The 19,998-nt window shown below is 39.0% G+C and overlaps 1 protein-coding gene across 1 annotated transcript in view; it reads left to right on the plus strand.

Annotated features, from left to right (window-relative positions):
- The first annotated feature begins 3,111 nt into the window (after nt 1-3,111).
- The window catches only part of SGCG (sarcoglycan gamma), a 34,415-nt gene continuing 17,528 nt past the window's right edge, over nt 3,112-19,998 (plus strand). The window contains exons 1-7 of the mRNA XM_042457054.1: nt 3,112-3,219; nt 11,015-11,212; nt 13,157-13,258; nt 15,466-15,553; nt 16,548-16,673; nt 17,004-17,088; nt 18,267-18,303. Of these exons, the coding sequence (XP_042312988.1) occupies nt 11,018-11,212; nt 13,157-13,258; nt 15,466-15,553; nt 16,548-16,673; nt 17,004-17,088; nt 18,267-18,303 (633 nt within the window). The 5' untranslated portion in view covers nt 3,112-3,219; nt 11,015-11,017. The remainder of the gene's footprint in view (nt 3,220-11,014; nt 11,213-13,156; nt 13,259-15,465; nt 15,554-16,547; nt 16,674-17,003; nt 17,089-18,266; nt 18,304-19,998) is intronic.

Here is a 19,998-nt window from a genome sequence, read left to right on the forward strand (position 1 = left end):
CATCTGAAGAGCCTATGGCAAGGGTCGGCAACCTCCGGCCCGCGGGCTGAATGTGGCCCGCGGAGGCCTTTCGGCCACCCCTGCCTGCCCCTGCCGTCGCCGCCGATTGCAGCTTTTTGCCGCTCCTGGGTGCCGCCATTTTATATCTCAAAATGGTGGCAAAGTCTCACGCAACCTTCCCTGAGGTTGGGTGAGACTTCGCCGCATTGGTGGCGGCCTCTGGGAGGCCTGCTGCGGCCGCCAGAGCCCTCACAACAGGGCTCCGACGGCAGCAGGGGCCTCTGGGGGCCCATTGCCTGTCGCTGGGGCTCTCCAAGAGGCCCATTGCCGTTGCTGGGGCCTTGCAAGAGGCGGTGGCAGCGGGCCTCTGGGGCCCGTTGCCTCGCTGGGGCCCTCCAAGAGGGCTCCGGCGGTGGCCCTCTGGGAGGCCCGTTGCCATCGCGGGGCTTCCAAGAGGGCCCCGGCGACAGCAAAAGGGCCTCCCAGGCGCGCTGCGCCGCCGGAGCCCTCTTGGAAGGCCCCACGACGGCAAAAGGGCTGGCAAAGAGGGGAGGCCTCCAGCGCTGGCGGCTCCACTGGCTTTTTTGCCGGCCTCTGATGGGCCTGGGCCCCGTCAGGGGCCGGCAAAGAGGAGGAGGCCTGGCCCCCGGAGGGTGGAAGCTCCGCCCCTGGCATGCGGCTCCGCCCTCGGAGGGTGGAGCTCACCCCCCGGCACCCAGCCCGCCCCTGGAGGGTGGGAGCTCCACCCCCAGCTTCGGCCCCCCCAGTTGTCTGAGGGATAGCAACCCGGGCCCTGGCTCAAAAAGGTTGCCTACGCCTTGCCTATGGTCTCTGGAACAGCTTCCCGGAGATCATAGGATTATCTCCTTAAATCATTAACATTAATAGAAATGTGTGACTTTCACTATTTTATTTGTGACCTGTTTTATTGCAATATTCCTTAAAACCATTGTACTGTACGTTTGAGTTATTTTTACAGTGACATTTCTACTCCTTTTCTTGTTGGTGCGTATTAAATATTTACTGTAACCTTGATTTTCATACGAATGCTTCTTCCTCAGATTTTTGAAAAATAATATGTAGGTAATTTGATTGATTTCACCTTCTAAATGTTAAAAATAATGATGGCTTTATCATAATTATCATGTCAGTTTCTGGGGTATTTAAAAATACTAAAATCATGTCAGGTGACTTTGGCTTTTATTCCAGTAGAGGTCACTAGCATACAAGGCAAAAGCTAAACAGTACTTTTAACAGTTGGCTAGTTCAGAAATTCAGACTTCATTCATCAAAATAATATTTTAATTTTAACTACAATAATCTGTACTAAAAAAAAGTTTACTTTGAAAAAGCTCCCAGTTTCTTCCATTTCTAATATTTACAGGGATCTGGGTAATGGTTAATTACATGGGGCAGGAGGAAAGAAAATATCAATCTGCTTGTTTTAAATAAGAAATCTTAAGTGTTTGTCTGCTGGAGAGTAGAAAGTGAAGTCACAGATATACAGAACACATTAGCCTGTATTTAACACACATATGTTTGTTATTTTAACATATCTACGCCTGTCATCTAGTTACTATGCCCAATATTACACCTTGAAGGGGTTTTTTTTTAGGTTTTTTTTTTAAATACCAAACCTTACACTATGTTTATACACAAACTTAGAAAAAAGTGGGTCCTGTGGTGATCTTGGTAACAGTAAAAGAGTGTGAGGAATTTGAATTGGGATCACTACTACATTAGTACCAGTATGAACACCATGGCTGGATTATCTCAATGGGTCTCTCCTTTTCAGGTATTTTCTAGCCATTCAGAAGAGCGTCTTTGACAGCAGTCAGTTATCGTAAATTAAAAAGATAAACTTGGCAACTTTGCTAGGATTGTAAGGACAGTCTCTAGCTTTATTAACTCTCTCCTCTACCTTGTTCAAGTTGTTGCTTGGGTTTTCTTATCAAGATTATATTGACTGTAAAGTTTTCTTGGCAAGATTTATTCAGAGGAGGTTTGCTATTGACTTCTTCTTAGACTGAGAGAGTGTCACTAGCCCAAGGTCATCCAGTGGCTTTTCATGGCTGATTGGGGATCCAAACCTTGGTCTCATAGAGTCCACATTCATCACTCAAAACACGACACCATGCTGGGTCCCTCTCATGTATCTTACATTATATTTTATTATGTTTCACATTTTAGTCTTTTCTCTCTCATGATTTACTATTTAAGAAGATTTATCTATAAATAGATACTGTATTTTAGATATAGATATTTTGGATATAAATAGATAGATAGAGATACTAAAGATAAATATGTTCATTCTGTATTCATTCTAAAAAGAAACCGATAAAAGATTGGTGGCAGCAAATGCATAAAAGGAAAGAAATGATTTACATTTCCATATTTAGTCAAGCATGAATTGGTCTATAATTTGTAATCTGCAGATGTTGAACATTAGAAAGAAACTGTTGTCCAGTTTTTAGTTCCAGCAAAAAGCAGCAGAGAATCTTATAAACAAGCACTTAATTTCTAGAAACTGGTAGGTTGAACTGCCCTGAAAAACTATGAGGAAGGGCTTGGTGTAAATCATCATCACCTTCTTGTTGCCTATACATAGCATATTGCCTTTTTTATATTTTAATTAGCATAATTTTAAATGCACATATTTAAATGTGAACAGTTCTGTCATACCAAATGCATTGCTGATTAGGGTTAGGATGGTGTGAGTTATGTTGTCTCACACTGTCATGACTCCAACACAAATGCTGTGTGTCTGAGGGGGCAGGACAGAGCAAAATGGGAATGGGTCCAACCAGGTCTCCAACACAGTGTTTCTTCATGCAGAGAGAGGGCCAGTCAGATTGGAAATTGTGGTCTCTTCCAACTCTATGATTCTGTATATTAAAATTAAAAATATACATATTAAAGATGAGCAAAATTGAAGTAAGTGTAAATGTCCCTGGAAATAAGAATTATATTAAGCTTTTTGCCCCTTGAAGCAATAGTACAGCACCAGCTAGTTTGTCATAGATTAAAATTAGCCTTGCCTGTGTTGCCAGTGAAAGGCAGTGGAATGTGAGATGTAGCCAAACATATAAACAAGTTCAGCCACGCCTAAAATATCTTCCACTCTTGATACAAGTGGAGAAAGTCCTTCTGTCAGACAGAAAGAGTGTGATCCTAGTTAGTTCAGCAGTTTGTATTTTTTTTAAAAAAAAATCTTCCAAGGTAAGTTGTTTAGGTATATTTGGCTGTATAACTATTATGTACACAGTTAATATAATACATTACATTTTAAAAAATATATATATTGTGACATTTCTTTCAGTTCTAATAATTTGCAGTTGGACTCGTGCTATATTAACTCCAAGCATATAACATTTAATGTTTTAAATATATATATATATATATATATATACATGTTAAAATATACATGTTAAAGATTTTGTACAAGAAATTAACTTTGGTTTAATTGAATTATATGCTGCTGCATTTTAGAATGGCAATATCATAATGAGAAACATTTGAAAGGACAGACACTGTCTTGAGGCAGTCTGTTTGTCATGGTATGAACTGCCTTTTTTGCAACTGCTAGGGAATCTTGGTTTCTTTTACTTGCCAAGTTTTTCTGATTCTTTCCCCAAATGGTTATGACTTCATAGATAATTATTTTATTGACAAAAATATTGCTACTTAATAAGGTATTTTTTACTTTCACTTCTTTATTTTTTATTTCTTGTTCGTTATATGTTTATAACACATTCTACACACATTTATCAGAAACATTTACTATGTTGTCTGTGGTATGTAGGCTGCATTTGAGTGCCACTGATACAACTGTTTCCATTAATTCCTAGTCTGCTGCATTTGTGTATAGAGGGGATTTGTTTATAAAAGTCTGTTTTCCTGTATAGACCATTCTTACTTGATTAATGCAGCAGTTTAAGGAGTAATGGAGCAAGGAGAGATTGCTATGTATTGTAACTGGGATGGAGTGGGAGTAGGCATCTAGAGTCCATGAACTAACTCTTTCTGTAGTTGTTCAGAAAATGGCTTTTTCCATGCTCCCTTTTGCATATTTCATGGCTCTGGCAATTCAGTGACATTCTTGTTTAACCTTTCAAAACTGTTAGGGTCTGGTGAATTTCTAGCAAGTTCCTTACATTGTAGTGCTGCTATTGATATTCATTCATTAATTGCCACAAAATCCTTTTCCACACTGTCTACAGAAAAGTGCAGAAAATACCTTTAAATATTATAAATACGAGCAATAGACATGCAACAGGGCAAAGGACATTGAATTACCATTCTTCTGTCCTCTGCTGGCCAGAGTCAGGTCCCCACAGATTACAAGGAAATGCCTAAAAGCACTGTTGGCTGGGAGGTTTGGAACATAGAACCTTAGCTATTTGTGGTTTGTCTTCCAAGGGTCAAACCACTAGGCTTGCCTAAATGTCTCCTTCCATGCACTGCCACTTTCCTGAAGCGTGGAATAATCCTCTAGTGTGAGGCAATGTGCTTACTTTACAGAAGGTAGTCCTCTATTTGAAGGTATCCTGTTTGAGTGGATGTGTCAGGTTCAAGTCCTATTGAAAAGTAAAGAAAGAGAAGTGCCTTGAAATTTTACATCAACTGTTTGCACCTGTCCAGCAGGTTTATCAGACATATATCACATTGTTCACAGTGGTCTTCCCAATTAGTATTGGATTTATATTTAAATAATAAACATTGTTTCTATGTTTATATCAATTGTTTTCATTGTTGTCATTGTTCTTGTGTGCCTTCAAGTTGTTTCCAACTTATGGTGACTCTAAGGCGAACCTATCATGGGCTTATCTTGGCAGAAATTGTGTAGAGGGGGTTTGTCTGTGCTTTTCTCTGTTGCATCTTTACTAACGTAAATCAATGCATGGCTAGATCCTATTGGTTAATCCCAACTAGAGTAGACCCTTGAATCGGTTGTCAATTGGTGAGTCAACATATCAATAAATCTCATTGATACAGTAGGTCTACTCTAGTTGCAACTGACAATAGGAGCTAATCCCATGTAGTTTTAATGCAAATCTGTTGCTTTCATTTTCTTCTGGGGGCTGATGTTTAAGCAGCCATCCTGTCTTCTCATCCTAAGCCTCACAGTCCATCACTTCTTTGTGCTTTCACTCTGGAAACAAAGGCCTTAGCTGCACAAACAAGAAAGTAATGAGAAACAGGAGTCTCTGATGTAGATGGGAGTGGACCCTTTGAGGAATCTGACCCAAGGAGGCAGGGTCTGACCAGCATCAGGGACTTTGTCCAGCTCCACAATGGAATGCACTGATTTTTCTTCTGAACTAGCTGTCTACTCCACCTTTTGTTCAGTACTGAAGAGGTGGCTGGTGTACAAGATGGAAGTTGTGACAGATAATATTGTAGTATAACAGTAATATTGTTAGCAGGTGCAGAAGAATGGAATGAAGAAGCCTTATTTTATATTTTTAGGGCATACAAAGATTTTGCAGAGAAATGTGAAGATTGAATCAACATAAGTAAGGGCCTTTTGCAGCCACTGCATATTGATGGGCTCTTCTCCACAGAAGCTGTGCACATGGAGCTGTTCATGCACAGGGCAGTCAATTAATAATTAATAATAATAATAATAATAATAATATTCCACTTAATCACTTGGAATCCAAGCAGATTACAACAATAAAACAAGATACAGTTAGAATTCTAAAAAAAACCCTATCTCTCCCCCAATATAAAAACATAGTAATACTAAAAAGAGATTAAATCAGAGAGATATTAAAACAATAGTATAAAATCACAGTTAAAATCAGTAGAAGATTAATGTGTTAACCACAAAAGCAGTTGCATACCAGAAAAACAACAAAAAATGCATAAATTTGTGTATGCTAATTCATTTGTGTAGAGGCAAACATAGGAATGACTTAATAAAAGCCTAATCTGGGAAACTGGAATTTAAGGATTTGTGTCAACTGTCTAATTTAAAAGGTTCAAAGGAAGGGAAAGTAGCTATGGGAAACATTGTTTCTGAGAATACATATATTGTATATTTTAGGAAGATAACATTGTGTAGATAGGGCCTAAAGGTACTAGATCCTATCTGATCCTGGAAGCTGAGCAGGATTAGGTCTGAGTAGTAGTTGGATGGGAGATCACAATGGATACCAGGTGGTGTAAACTATATTTCAGAGGAAGGAATTAGCAAAACCATTTTGGAGTATTTTTTTGGCTACGAAATCCGACAGGTGACTTGAAGGCACATACACACTCCATTGTGTTGGTGTTTTAGGAGGCAGGTCCAGGCATATGGAGCACAGAAGAGAACAGGTGAAATCTTTCAAAGGAGTGGCAGAAAAGAGAATGATGGAGCTTGTTGTGTGCCTTCAAGTTGTTTCCAACTTGTGTTGACCCTGTTGTTTTTGTTAACTGCCCTTGAGGCAACCCAACTCATGGTGACCCTGTTTTTGTGACATCTTCAAGACCTCCTGTCCTCCATTGCTTTGCTTGTGTCTTGTAAACTGAGGCCTGTTGCCTCCCTGATTGAGTCTATCTATGTGGCATGCAGCCTTCTTCTCTTTCCAGTACCTTCTACCTAGCATTATTGCCTTTTCCAATAAGTCATGTCTTCTCATGATGTGGCCAAAGTATGACAGCCTATGCCTTGTTCCAGCAAGCCAGCTTTAGTTACTATGGATTGAATTTAGTCTGTTTGAAACTAACCATGGTCAACATTTACCACAGTCTGGACAAAACAAAAGCAAAAAAATTCAATCTTGCTTCTGGCTGTTCCATAGAAGAAAAGGAAAACAGAGATCTTGTTTCTGATCTTACACAATGCATGTTGAATCCTTCTTACCGAGTATGTGTGGACTGAGGAGGTCTACACAGCAACAGGATTAAAGCATTCTTTTCCCTGACTCAGTAAAACTTAACTGGATTTCCAGTCAGCCTTGGGAGCAGCAGAGCAGTGGTTCATAAATTTGTTAGTGAACCCACCAGATTTGTCATCTGCCATCAGTTCTTGGAGGATGTTTCTCTGCCCTTTGTTATTGGGAACAGGAACAGCCCTATACATTCTGTGTATCTGAGAACCAAACCAGATGTAATACTAGAGTTCTGTAAATACATCTCCTGATGTCTTTTATATATGTACCCCTAAAACAGCTGCTTAAGGATGGGTGAATTCAGGACATAGTAAAATGGAAAGAGATTTAACCCTTTAATACTATGATAACTTTTAGTGCAAATAGTCTTTTTCTTCCAGTTGCCATTGTTAGCATATGTTCTTTTTAAATTTGTTTTGAATATGGCAAGTTGTGTTCCACTCCTGCGGTTCCAGAAAGCAATCTAGGTGCTGTATTCTACATTTTTTTGAGATTTCTGAATAATCCCTAAAGGCAGCTGCAAGTACAATACATTTGAAGAGTAGTCTCATCTAGATGTTACTACGATATTGATGACAGTGATCAAGTTGTTTTTGTCCAGGAGTAGCTGTACTTGGTTTTCCATCTTAAGTGAACAAGGAGCTGCTGATTTCAGACCCGTAGGTAGGCCTTTAGGGTCAGAAAGTAGGGCTCAATAGGGTGGAGCATTCTCATGCTACCGAGTCCTACCATGTGCCCTGAGCGCCATCTTGGAGCACTGCCATTTGGGGACCCCTTTGGCTGGGGGCCTCGGGGTGGTGCCCCAGTTGCCCGAACCTAGCTATAGGTCTGACTGATTTGCTCTTGTTTCCCTTGCACTCCCCTATGTGTTATCCAAATTTTTTGTAAAAGGTAAGGATGCATTTCAAATTTTATCAATTGGATTCCAGAATATTGTTATGAACCTTTACAGTAAACAAGGACAGCAGACATAAGGGTTGGGGGAACAAATAGTCCTCCAGGAGAACTTAGTGGGCTGCCCCACCCCACAGAAATTTACCAAATTTGGAGGGATACCAAAATGTCCTTCATACACTCTATGGGGTGTAGAGGACAACCTGACATTTTTTTCATTGTGAATGGGCCATATTAGGCCCTCAAACAGAAAGTAACTTTTGAACAACTGGGGAAAATTTTATGTGAAAACAAATAAAAATGGTAGGACAGAGTCTTAGTATCTCAAAATGGTCTTGGAGGCTGCATGAGAATGGCATTTCCCCCACCCTAAACTACAGAGAGCTTCCAGTTAAGTGGAAGAAGCCAGACGTGAGACACACTGTACCCAGAACTAGTTCTTGTTAGGATGGCTGAATGACTCAGGGTTAATTTTACAACTTTTCAAATGAGTGCTCACTCAGTAGAAGTGTGTGACAGCTGTCGTGTGAGAGAATGTAATAATGGAAAGAAGAATCTGTTTGATAAAATTTTGGATTATTCTTTTCTTTATTTGCCACTGAACTATTCGGTGTTTATTTCTCTATCTTTTCCCTCTTAAAGCCTTCAAATATTTATTTTAAAAACATTTACTTTATACTCTGTTTGCAATCTGACGTTGACAGTTTATCGAAACAAGCTTTAAATAGAGAAGGTTCACTGTTGTTAATTCAAAATACCTAACAGCTGCTGCAACTATTATTAACCAGCAATGTTGTCTCAATACTTTCTGAGAGGGTCATCAAAAAAATATGTTGCCATCTACCAACTATTTAGCAGCTAGAAATCAACTTTTAATTGATTTTTTAAATTTCTATGCTTGAAGCTAAGGCAAATACAATTAACATTTTTTTAAAATTAATTTCCAGAGAAGTAGCCATGTTAACTCGACTCAGGCTTGCATCCTTCCGAGGTCGCTAAAATGAGTACCCAGATTGTTGGGGACAAATTAGCTTACTTGCTAATTAGATTACTTGCTGTTCACCACTATGATCTTTGGAATAGCGGTATATAAATAAAACAAATTATTAATTATTATTATTAACCTCTTCCAGCATAAAAAGGAGGAGGATGGGGAAATGAATGTGGCATTGGTTTTAAGACTGTTTTTTATTTATTTTTTTATTTTAGCGTGAACGTTTGTAGATATAAACCATCTTCTTCAGATGAATATATTCAAAGAATGTCCATACTTCTAAAATATATGGATGTAGTAAATTAATGATGGAATGTTTAGTGTCTAAAAGATATATTTTGTATATGGCTACAGGCTGGCATTAAATTTTAATTCAGTTTTTATAAAGCCGTGGTTGTAAAACAAAATTTCATTCACAAGAGTTGAGTCAGTGAGCTATCAATAGCTTCTCGGGCTCAGAGTTACAAATCATATTACACTGGTTTTGCAGATTCGTTACTTCTACAGCACAGGCAGATACTCTTGCATGATTAATTAGTAGTTTTGTGTAAGGCTGTGTTCATGCAGATATTTTAAAGCAGAATTCAGCACTTTAATCTTGTTCCCGGCATTGCTTTGAATATGAAAATGCAAGTAAAGTTCTCATTTACTGTAAATGGGACTACTTCATAACATTTTCACTGTATATTTATTTGCATGGATGAAAAAAAAACCTTCCAGTTTCAAAGCACATGCAAAGTTGTATGCACATTTAGGTCCAAAATGTACTGCAGAAATAGTCCAGTTTGAGATTGCTTTAACTACCCTGGTTCAGTGCTAGGTAATTCTGGGAACTGAGACATTTAGCCTTCTCTGTCAGGGAGGTCTGATGCCACAATAAACTACAGTTCCCAGGATTCACTAGCACTGAGCCAGGGCAGTTAAAGCAGTTTCAAAATGGATTATTTCTGCAGTGTGTTTTGGACCAGTAGCTATATGTGAAATAAAATCAAAATAAAATCAATAGAAATAAAAAAGGGTCATGGAAAAATTGAACTAAAGATTTTAGTATTAAGTGGTGCAATGTGCAATTATGTTGCAAGTCCTAGGATACTGTTTTTATCCTGGTTTAGAAGGGAACAATACAGTTTCTTTAAAACTGAGCATTTAAAGCCACTTTCATTTTAATGGAATAGGATGCTCAAAACCTACCCTAGCTTTCAAAAGTGATTTGATAAATTCGTGAATTATATAGCTATCCATGGCAATTAGTGGTTATGGCTATACCAAACTCAATACAGCTACTGATCATATATTGAGGAGTGGTATTACCCACATGTGAAGGAGCCAGCCCAGTGTACTGGTTAGAATGTTGGACTACAACACTGGAGACCAAGAAGTTTATCGCACGGGCCCTAAAACGGGCCCATTGTTTTACAAAACGTGTGCGTGCACAGAATGGGATGGGGCTAAGAACTGTATTTTACTGCATGAGGGAACGCCACCACTGCCTCAGGGGAAGGCAACAGCAAACCTCCTTTGAACAAATCTTGCCAAGAAAACACCATGGCCTTAGGGTTGCCATGAGTTGAAACAGACGTGAAGGCACACAACCACAAATTGTCCACATGTCCCAACTATGGGCTTGTTATAAGGATGTAGTTAGCCACTATGGCAAAAAAAAAAAGTTGATAAAGTAGGCTGTTGGTCAAAAGGTGTAGCTACAAGCAGGGAGAGATTAAGGCATTGCTGAACCTGTTAAATCCCACCCCCCATTAAATTTTCTTTCTACCCCCAATTTTCTAGCATTACAGAAACTTAAATTTTAATTTGAGCATTTAGAAATGTAGTGTAGCATGCAAAGAAAAGGTGCAGACAGAATTATCAAAGGAATACAGACACAGCATGTCTTAAAGAGTTCTAGATGTGAACTCATTCAATGTCCCACTTTTTGCAAAGCTAGAAATTTGGTGACAGAATTATTATTTGGATGAGCAATGCCCTTATTTTGCCCCTCATACCTACACTGTAGGGTCTAATCCAGCAGGGCTCTTCAATTAATCAGAGCATTTTGAACTAAAACCTGATTAAAGACACCTTGGTAAATTGAGTCACTGATTCACTTTTAATATCTTTAGTTTTTATAAGCAGTGTTGTAATCTGAGATAAGTCACACACACATCAAAAAATAATCAGTGATCCTTATTAAGAGATTAAGTGTTGAAGCCATAATAATATTCATAATTACATAATTTTCCTTTTTCACTAGCAGATGGTACGTGAACAGTATACTGCAACAACACCAGGTACAAACCTACAGAGGCCAGAAACTCAGTATGTCTACAATGTTGGCATTTATGGCTGGAGAAAACGTTGCCTTTATCTATTTGTCCTCCTCCTCATCGTCATCCTAGTTGTGAATCTTGCTTTGACAATTTGGATCCTTAAAGTGATGTGGTTTTCTTCAGTAAGTATTTTAACTTCCATGCGCCAGTCTATTTATTTAAAAATTAAAATCTAGTTAAACCCCATCCACTCACATAGTGGTGCCAACCTGCTGACAACAGATGGGTAGTATTCTGCTACTGACATACGTAAATACAAGTCTGCCTTATACTTTTTTTTTTCATTGTGAGGTTGGTATTCCTTTTCAACTTCTACAGCAATCACAACCACCATCACTCTCCCCTAAGGCTCATGTTATGCTGTGATAGCTCCCTTGAATGGCCATTCCAAGAATGGCGGGGAGCAGCAAGACAGGATTCTGCGGTCTCTGAAAGAGAGATTTCATCTTAAAAGGAGCAAGGCCTAGGTTAGGATAAGTAGTAATTTCAGCAAGAAAAAAACAAAAACAAAGCTTAGGCAATGATTTCAGCAAAAGGTCTCCATAAGCATGATTTCAAAGTTCTCAGAGCCTATACCAAGAGCAAAGCATCTCTTAAATCTGGGGTCCTTTTAAAAGGATTTGAAGATCAGGAAGTTCTTCCAAAACAAAAGGAGGCTTTCCACAGGCTGAACATGAGTCAGGAATGTGATAGGGCAGCTAAGAAAGCTGATACAATTCTAGGAGTATAGACTCTAGCTCAAGGGAAGTAATAGTACCAGCCTGTTCTGCTTTTGCCAGACCTCACTGAGAATATTGTATCCAGTCCTGAGCACCACAAATCAAGAAGGATGTTGATGTGCTGGAGTGTGTCCAAAATGGTAAACAGTCTGGAAACCATGCTTTATGAGGTTTGGCTTGGAGAACTGGGTATGTTTAGCCTGGAGAAGAGAGAGGTTAAGAGGTGACATGATAGCCCTGTTTAAGTAATTGAAAGGATGTCATATAGAAGAAGGAGCAAGCTTGTTTTCTGCTGCCTCAGAAAGTAGTAGAGTCTCCTTCAGATGTTTTTAAACAGAGGCTGGATGGCCATCAGTTGGGAGTGTATTCCTGCATGACAGGGCCTTTGTGGTCTCTTCCAAGTCTAGAATTGTATGATTCAGACAAAGATACTGTATAGCAGTTTGTTTAAGAAAGGGTATTAATATCTCAGACAATCACCCATTTAAGAAAGACATCATGGGAAAGTAGAGCAAATGATCAAAAGGTGATCCTTGCTATGAATGCAATGTCCTTTCCATAATGCATTGTTTGCCAACAGTATGATGATGTACTGGGAGAGAAAGCCTGAGAGTATTCAGTATTTCAATATTTTAATCAGTATTCTTGACAGAAATAGATACTGAGTACAAGATTTTACTAGGAAAGGCTTTCCCATATAACACCTCTCTCTTTAGCCAGATAGTTAAAGAGGTTCCTTTTTTTTAGAACATGTACAATAATACTTCTTTTGGTAGAGGTGTTGTACAGATGAAGACAGTTACCATGGACTATTCGTAAAAAAAATGTGGCTCAAGGGGACTAAAATATCCCATCTGAAGATTAATCCTGCCCTCTTTTATTTTGGCAGTTGTTTTACTTCTTGTCTAGAATATTCCCAGTGATGAAATTATCTCCTAGGATAATGTTAGGAGTGCCCCTAATGGTATGATAGGAGTACTCTTTGTATAATGGTCTCAACTACTCCACTATTACCACTCCATTCTATCATTGTTATGTAAGCAACACAGCCCTTTTCCTTCTCACAACTTTCAGTGTTCAGTCTTGGGAGGTGCACAAATATTTTCATCAAGATAGTAGAATCCAATTTTTCTTTCCATCTCTACTTTTGATGCTGGCTTGATGAATTAATATATATTCTCAACCATTCTTTCATCTCCAATTTTCATCAAAGATGCTCCTTTTTAAGGAAATTATTCAGCATTTGGTCAGTTGTAATAGATACCTATCTATCCAGCATTTTGGAAAGATGAGCATCATACTTTGCAATTCACTTGAGTAAGAAGCTTATGTTTTTTATCTTTACAGATTGGAATGGGATACTTACATGTTCACAGTGAAGGAGTCCGTCTAGAAGGGGAGTCAGAATTTTTATGTCCTTTATATGTCAAAGAAGTTCACTCTAGAAAGGTAAGGAAGGCTATGATACTACTCACACTTTTCCCTCACTTTTAAGGGACTCTTAAATCAGATAATCACTGAGTAAACTGAAAAAGAAATATTTGCAAATTAACATATACAGTAAAAGTCTGTATAGCTTACACTCAGCATTTTGGCAGAGGTTCTATGCAGCACTGCTGGGATGAAGAAAAAGTATCAGACCTAACCTCAGCTGTTAGTCCCAATTAGATTAGACTCTTTAAATCAATTTGAACTCGGTAAATTAATGCTTACACAAAATCTATTGACTCAGTGGGTTTACTCTGATAAGTACTAATAATTCCATTTAGACTTAGGTGGATTGGATTGTTTTTGTAACTTGGAATCATGATATATTATGGTTTTCAGTCACCAGTAACACATATTGCTAGTAATACTACCACGGTTCTCTTTTTTATTTATTTATATTTACTTGTTCTGTAGTTACTTTAGGAGTACAATGTGTGCTCAACAGTATTATTACAATTTTCAGCTATTAATAAGATTATTATTTTTGTTTGCACTTACTTTCAATAATAGCACTGAACTTTTTATGTCCTTAAAATTTAACATAAATGATAAATATGTAATAAAATTTTAATAAGCACAAAAAGTATAAATGTCCTTTTTGGAGAAAGTGTCCTTTTGTTTCATCATGGTTTGACTAGATTCTTTGATAAGACTAAGTGGTGAGATCTTAGAGATGAAAGCTTCAGAATAACTGTTGCATTGTGGAGTACCATAGCGAATGTCAGTAAATCAGGATCTGATGTGTATTTCTGGCCCAGTACAGATGAGCGAAAAACGCCAGTCTGTTGGTGGGGTGAGGGCTGAGTGTCTCCATGCTCACAACCCTCCCCACGCTGCCTGGGTGCCAGCTTTGCACACGCCCACCTAGACGATGCACGCAATGACATCCCTTTGGTGCAGCACCCAAACGGTGCCACGCCAAAGGGGCATGATCAATGCGCCCAGCATCGGCTATGGCGCCTCTGCAGAGGCACAAAAAACAACAAGAATGCATAATAATGGTTCAAAACACACTTCAGAAATAATCCAGTTTGAGACCACTTTAACTACCCTGGCTCAATGCTAGGGAATTCTGGGGACTGTAGTTTTCTGAGACATTGAGCCTTGTCTATCAGAGAGCTCTGGGGCCACAATAAACTACTGTTCTCAGGATTCCTTAGCACTGAGCCAGGGCAGTCAAAGTAGTCTCAAACTGGATTATGTCTGCAGTATGTTTTGGACCTAAAATAATGTATAATGGAGGCCTGTATATTGGAGGAAACAATAGCTCAAACTACAGAAGACAGTGAGAACTCAACTAAGAATTAGGATGGGGGTGCTCCTGATCAAAAAGGCACTACACAGAGGCCTTTGCTGCCATGTCCCCTTTCTCTTGCTTCAAAGCCCAATAATTTCTGTGCTTTGGACCAGTGCATAAGGACAAGGCAGGGAGGAGGTACTCATGTTGAGCAGCCTCTGCCCCAGTGAATCTTTCCGGTAAGGACTAGATATGGAGTAAAATCATGGTAGGAGCCAAGGATGTTGTGGTCTGTTGTGGTCTATGTTGGAATGTGACTCCAGGAGATCAGGGTTTAAATCTCTGCTCAGTCATGGAATCTCAATTAGGAGGTTATCACACCGGCAAAAAAGACGGGAGCATAGTGGTATGCTCCCGTCAATATTGCACGCTAATGCAAAGGTTAACACATGATGTCACAATTATCCCATGAATAAAGAGGAATTCCAGCGCTGCTTTTTATTACAGGGATTTTTCATGAATAAAAACCAGCACTAGAATTCCTCTTTATTCATGGGATAATCATGGGATAATCACGATGTCATGTGATAATCTTCGCATTATTGTATGATATTGATGGGAGCATGCTGCTGTCTTTTTTGCCAGTATGATAATCTCCCTAGTGTCAGTGGGCAAGACTGTGACTTGATCTTATGGGAAGAGGCAGGATATAAATACAAATTTTTGTTGTTGTTGTTGTTGTTGTTGTTGTTATTATTATTATTCCCCCTTAGACTTAGCAGACTCTCTCAGCAATGGCAAATCTCTAAATAAATCTTGCAGAGAAAATCCTAGAATAAGAGTTGTCATAAATCAGAATTTATTTGACGGTACATAACAAAAAAGACATGTGGAACATACTAAATATGCATCTCTTTTTCTTAAATCTTAGGATGAATCACTGCATTTGCAGTCTACTCATAATGTGATTTTAAATGCACGTAATACTGATGGGAATGTCACAGGCAGATTGCGTGTGGGTAGGTTTAATCTATGTTTCTTTAATTTGCAATTTAAAAGTTTTGAATCTGTGAGGAGGTACATATATTCTGGGTTAAAGTCCTGTATATATTCAAGATGTTGCAGAAATAGCCTCCAAATTGCCAGATTAACTAAAGAACGCAAGACATTTTTAATGTCCATGTTGGGAAAAAAAATTAAATGTTTTATTTGCTTTTATCTTTATAACCTCATTTACAAACTTGTTTTCAACACTTCAGTTCTTGTGAGGGTGTTCATGTCCAACAGTCATTTTTATATGATAAGCAACATTATAAATTACCTTCATATAATTAAATCTGTATTATTTAACAATTAAGCATGCAAATTTATGCATACTTACCCATGTTGGAAAAAAGGCACACAACAAACAACAACACTCACCTTAGCAAACACAGTGGAGTTTACTTCTGTGTGAGCATGCAAAATATGGCACTATAAGGATATACTCTTATAGTTAGGTATATGAAATTTGCTATTCTAGTAAGAAATTAGGGGAATGTTTGCTTCCCTTACTTCCCTTCCACGCCCATTTTCACAGGACATTGCACATTTTTTGCATACTGAATGATTCCTAGTTCCATTCCTTGATTTTGAAAAGAATATTTTTCATTCTTGTAAAAGTCAAAAATAGTCCATAATCAGATGTTAAATTACAGTGTAGTCCTACATACATCTGCTTAGCAGTAAGTCCTTTTAATGGGACTTATTCTTAGTATGTGGGTTGAAGATTGTAGCCTTATAACTGCTTCCTATTTGATGTAGGTTACTGACATTTCCTCCATTCCCTTGAATTTTCCAGGAATTGGTACTTGTGCCCATTGACTACAGTTGTTTCTTTCTTTTTGGGAAACTCCAAGCTGCCTGTTTGTGAACCCACATGAGTCCATAGACCAATGCTTTGAGTAACACAGTTTTACTCTGCAAATAAATATATTATGGTGTTATCTTAAGATGCACTTATGTCATCTATAGGTCCTGACTTGATACATTTTGATGGTCAGCACTTTCAGATCAACTCAGTGAACCTGGACAGAAAACCTCTTTTTACAGTGAACGAAGATGAAGTTACAGTGGGTACAGATAAACTTCGAATCACAGGTTGGCAATCAAATCCAAAAATATTCTTGATGTTAAAAGCTTCCAGTTGGAAATAAGATCTTTACTGTAAAAAAACAGATAATTATTACTGATTAATGAATATATTAATTAGTACAGGTTTACCGTAAGAACTTTCTATTGCATTTTATTTATTGCTGAGGTAGTATTTTAGGAGAAAGTGTTGTTCGTTCATTATTCCAGCTTTTACCCATACTGATCTTTGGTGGGACCATTTTGTTTTCTGGGATCATTGGGAAGATGAGTTTTCCAGTTATCAGTCTGATGCCTACCTAACTCAATGGCTTTTTGTTATGCTATACTGTTTTACAGGGCCAGAAGGAGCTCTTTGTGAACGCTCTATAGAAACACCACTTATTAAAGGTGTTAAGGGTCTGACCAATGCTAAAGAGCTTAGGTAAGCATGTGTCATTGTATGTATGTATGTATTTATTTATTTATGTGCTTTCTTAAAATATGTTCATCCCTCTGTTTTTGTGTGCCTTCAAGCTATTTCCAATTTATGAAAACTTTAAGGTGAATCTATCGTAGGCTTTTCTTGGCAACATTTGTTCAGAAGGGATTTGCCATTACCTTCCTCTGAGACTGATAGAGTGTGACTTTTCCAAGGCTACCCAATAAGCTTCTGTGGCTTAGCATGGAATTTGAAATTGGGTTTCTCAGAGCCTTAGTCCAACACCCAAAGCACTGCACCACTCTCACTCTCAAAAGGCTTCCTGGATGGCTTGCAAAGACTAATAATAAGACATTTCCTGCCTGCAGGCTTACAATCTTAAAATACACAATACAAAAGGGGGGGAGGGGGGGGGGGGGGGGGGAGGTAGTTACAAAATAATCTTTGTATCTTTTGTCATGGATTATATTTTGTATGATCGAGTCACAAGTGGACATAAAGCATTTCATGATGGCAAATCATATAAAATACATATCCATCACAAACTTTCAATATTAGTAGGTAAGGTCTAGTAAGGTCTAGTAAGGAATGTATTACAGTGCGCCCGCATCATATGCGGGCGCTCAATACGCGGCTTCCAGCATACGCTGGGAGGCGCACCTGAAAGGCTTCTCTCGCGCCCCAGAAGAAACAATGGGGCATGTGCCTGTGGTGTGTGGTCCATGGTGCGCCGGGCACATGCCGCGGGAACGAGCCCCATTGTTTCTAATGGGGCTTAACCTTATGCAGAATTTCCCTTACGTGGCGGGGTCCGGAATGGATCCCCCACGTAAAGGAAGGGGCCAACTGTATAGGATTTGTGATATACCAACTCTTGGCTAAGTTCTGGCACTCATTAAACTATATTATATAATAAAATCACTCAAGTAAAAAGCTGAAGACTCAGTGTTAAGATATTACCAGGTAATGAGGAATTGCTAAAAGAAAAAAAACAGTCATGTTCTAGATCATCAACATTTAGCTATTACTATGGTAGTTAAGCCTTCAGAATCTGTTCTTTTTGTTTAAAAAAAGTGTATGTTGGTATTTCATGGTATATATGAATTATACAGTAATTTATATACGTATAGACTGAGTCGTATTTTACAGTTGTTCTAAGATTTATTCCTTTCAATAACTAGACATGATGGCAAACCAAGTCTTAATCATAAAAATATGGTGAGACTTTGCTGAGTTCCTTTCCAGTGTCTATAATATATAATTATGGGGGTATTTGACACAATATGGCCATGCTGTGCACTTGCCTGTTCTCCAGTTCCACATTTTACACACATTATTCTACAACTTCATGTTATGGGAGGGAGGGGGGTCCACTGACAAATGTACATTTATTGTTAATTCTAGTATTGCATGTTGAATGGAATTCAGAAGATCATCTTTATTAAGAGAGTTGTACTGCAAAGTAACAAATGTTCACAAAAATATTGTGCTACTCTGCCAAGTTAAAGGGGAAGGGAGGCAATTTCTGCCTGGATTAAGAAATCAGAAATTGCTACCCACACACTGCAGAACAACTCTGAAACTGCTGCTCCAGGTCCTACTATTCTCAGGGCTATTAGTGTCAAGAAAGAAGCAACTGCACAGCACTTCAGCACTGGGATATTTCTCGTTTGTACTATATGCACTATGATATTCATTGCTGACCATGTGTGAGTCATTCTGACTGAGAAATAGGAACATAAGTCTTACACAAAGGCCTTTTATGTTTCCAAAAGCCTTTGGCTTTTAGTCCTAGTGTTGGGTTTCATGAAAGCCTGATTTATGAGGAAGGAGGCTGTTGTGCAAATGCTCCTCAGAAAGACAGACGTGGGCTGCTGCTATATATTTTCTCCTGATCTTTTCAAAATCCATCTTAGTTAGAAAGTTATAAAGAATTGTGCTAAATTCCTTTCCTATTGGTATAGTGGTTTCTGCACATTAATTTCAATTCAGTGGCTTCACTCCCGCAGTTATCGTGCCAAAATTTGTTTCTCCTGCTAGACACACCATTGCCTCAAATATTTTTATGATACTTCATTTCATTGGCATTAAGTCTCTGATCAATGTATTTTGCATTGATTTCATACTGTTTTGCTCATTACTGTTGTGGCAAGTTCATTATCTACTGTCCTGATGACAAGCTTCTCTCTATTAGCTAGGTTCATCTGCAGATAGCAGACTTATAAGAAAGAGGCTCCTCCCTCCTTAACTGTCATCTTCTGGCCTGAGAGGGAGAGAATAGGCTGGCCCAGCTCCATCAGGGCTAGCCTGAAGGAAGAGGCTCCTCCCTCCTTAACAGTCATCTTTTCGGCCTGTGAGGGAGAGAATAGGCTGGCCCATCTCCATCAGGGCTAGCCTGAAGATAGAGCACCATCCCTCCTTAACTGTCATCTTCTGGCCTGTGAGGGAGAGAATAGGCTGGCCCAACTCCATCAGGGCTAGCCTGAAGATAGAGCACCCTCCCTCCTTAACTGTCATCTTCTGGCCTGTGAGGGAGAGAATAGGCTGGTCCAGCTCCATCAGGGCTAGCCTGAAGGAAGAGGCTCCTTCCTCCATAACTGTCATCCTTCAGCCTGTGAGGAAGAAAATAGGCTGGCCCAGCTCCATCGGAGCTAGCCTGAAGAAGAAGAGCCCTCCCTCCAGTCCATCTGCCTTGGTCCAGGCCTCAGAAGGAGAGAAGAACTGCTGGACCTGATCCTCTCCCCCTCACCATTCCCTTCTCCTTTTGTGCCATGTCTTTTTAGATTGTAAGCCTGAGGGCAGGGAACCATCTATTATCCCCTCTGTTGTAAGCCGCCCGGATTCCCAGTGATTGGGTGGCATATAAATTATTATTATTATTATTATTATTATTATTATTATTATTATTATTAT

This window comes from Sceloporus undulatus, chromosome 3 (genome assembly GCF_019175285.1).
Source record: "Sceloporus undulatus isolate JIND9_A2432 ecotype Alabama chromosome 3, SceUnd_v1.1, whole genome shotgun sequence".
NCBI lineage: Eukaryota > Metazoa > Chordata > Lepidosauria > Squamata > Phrynosomatidae > Sceloporus > Sceloporus undulatus.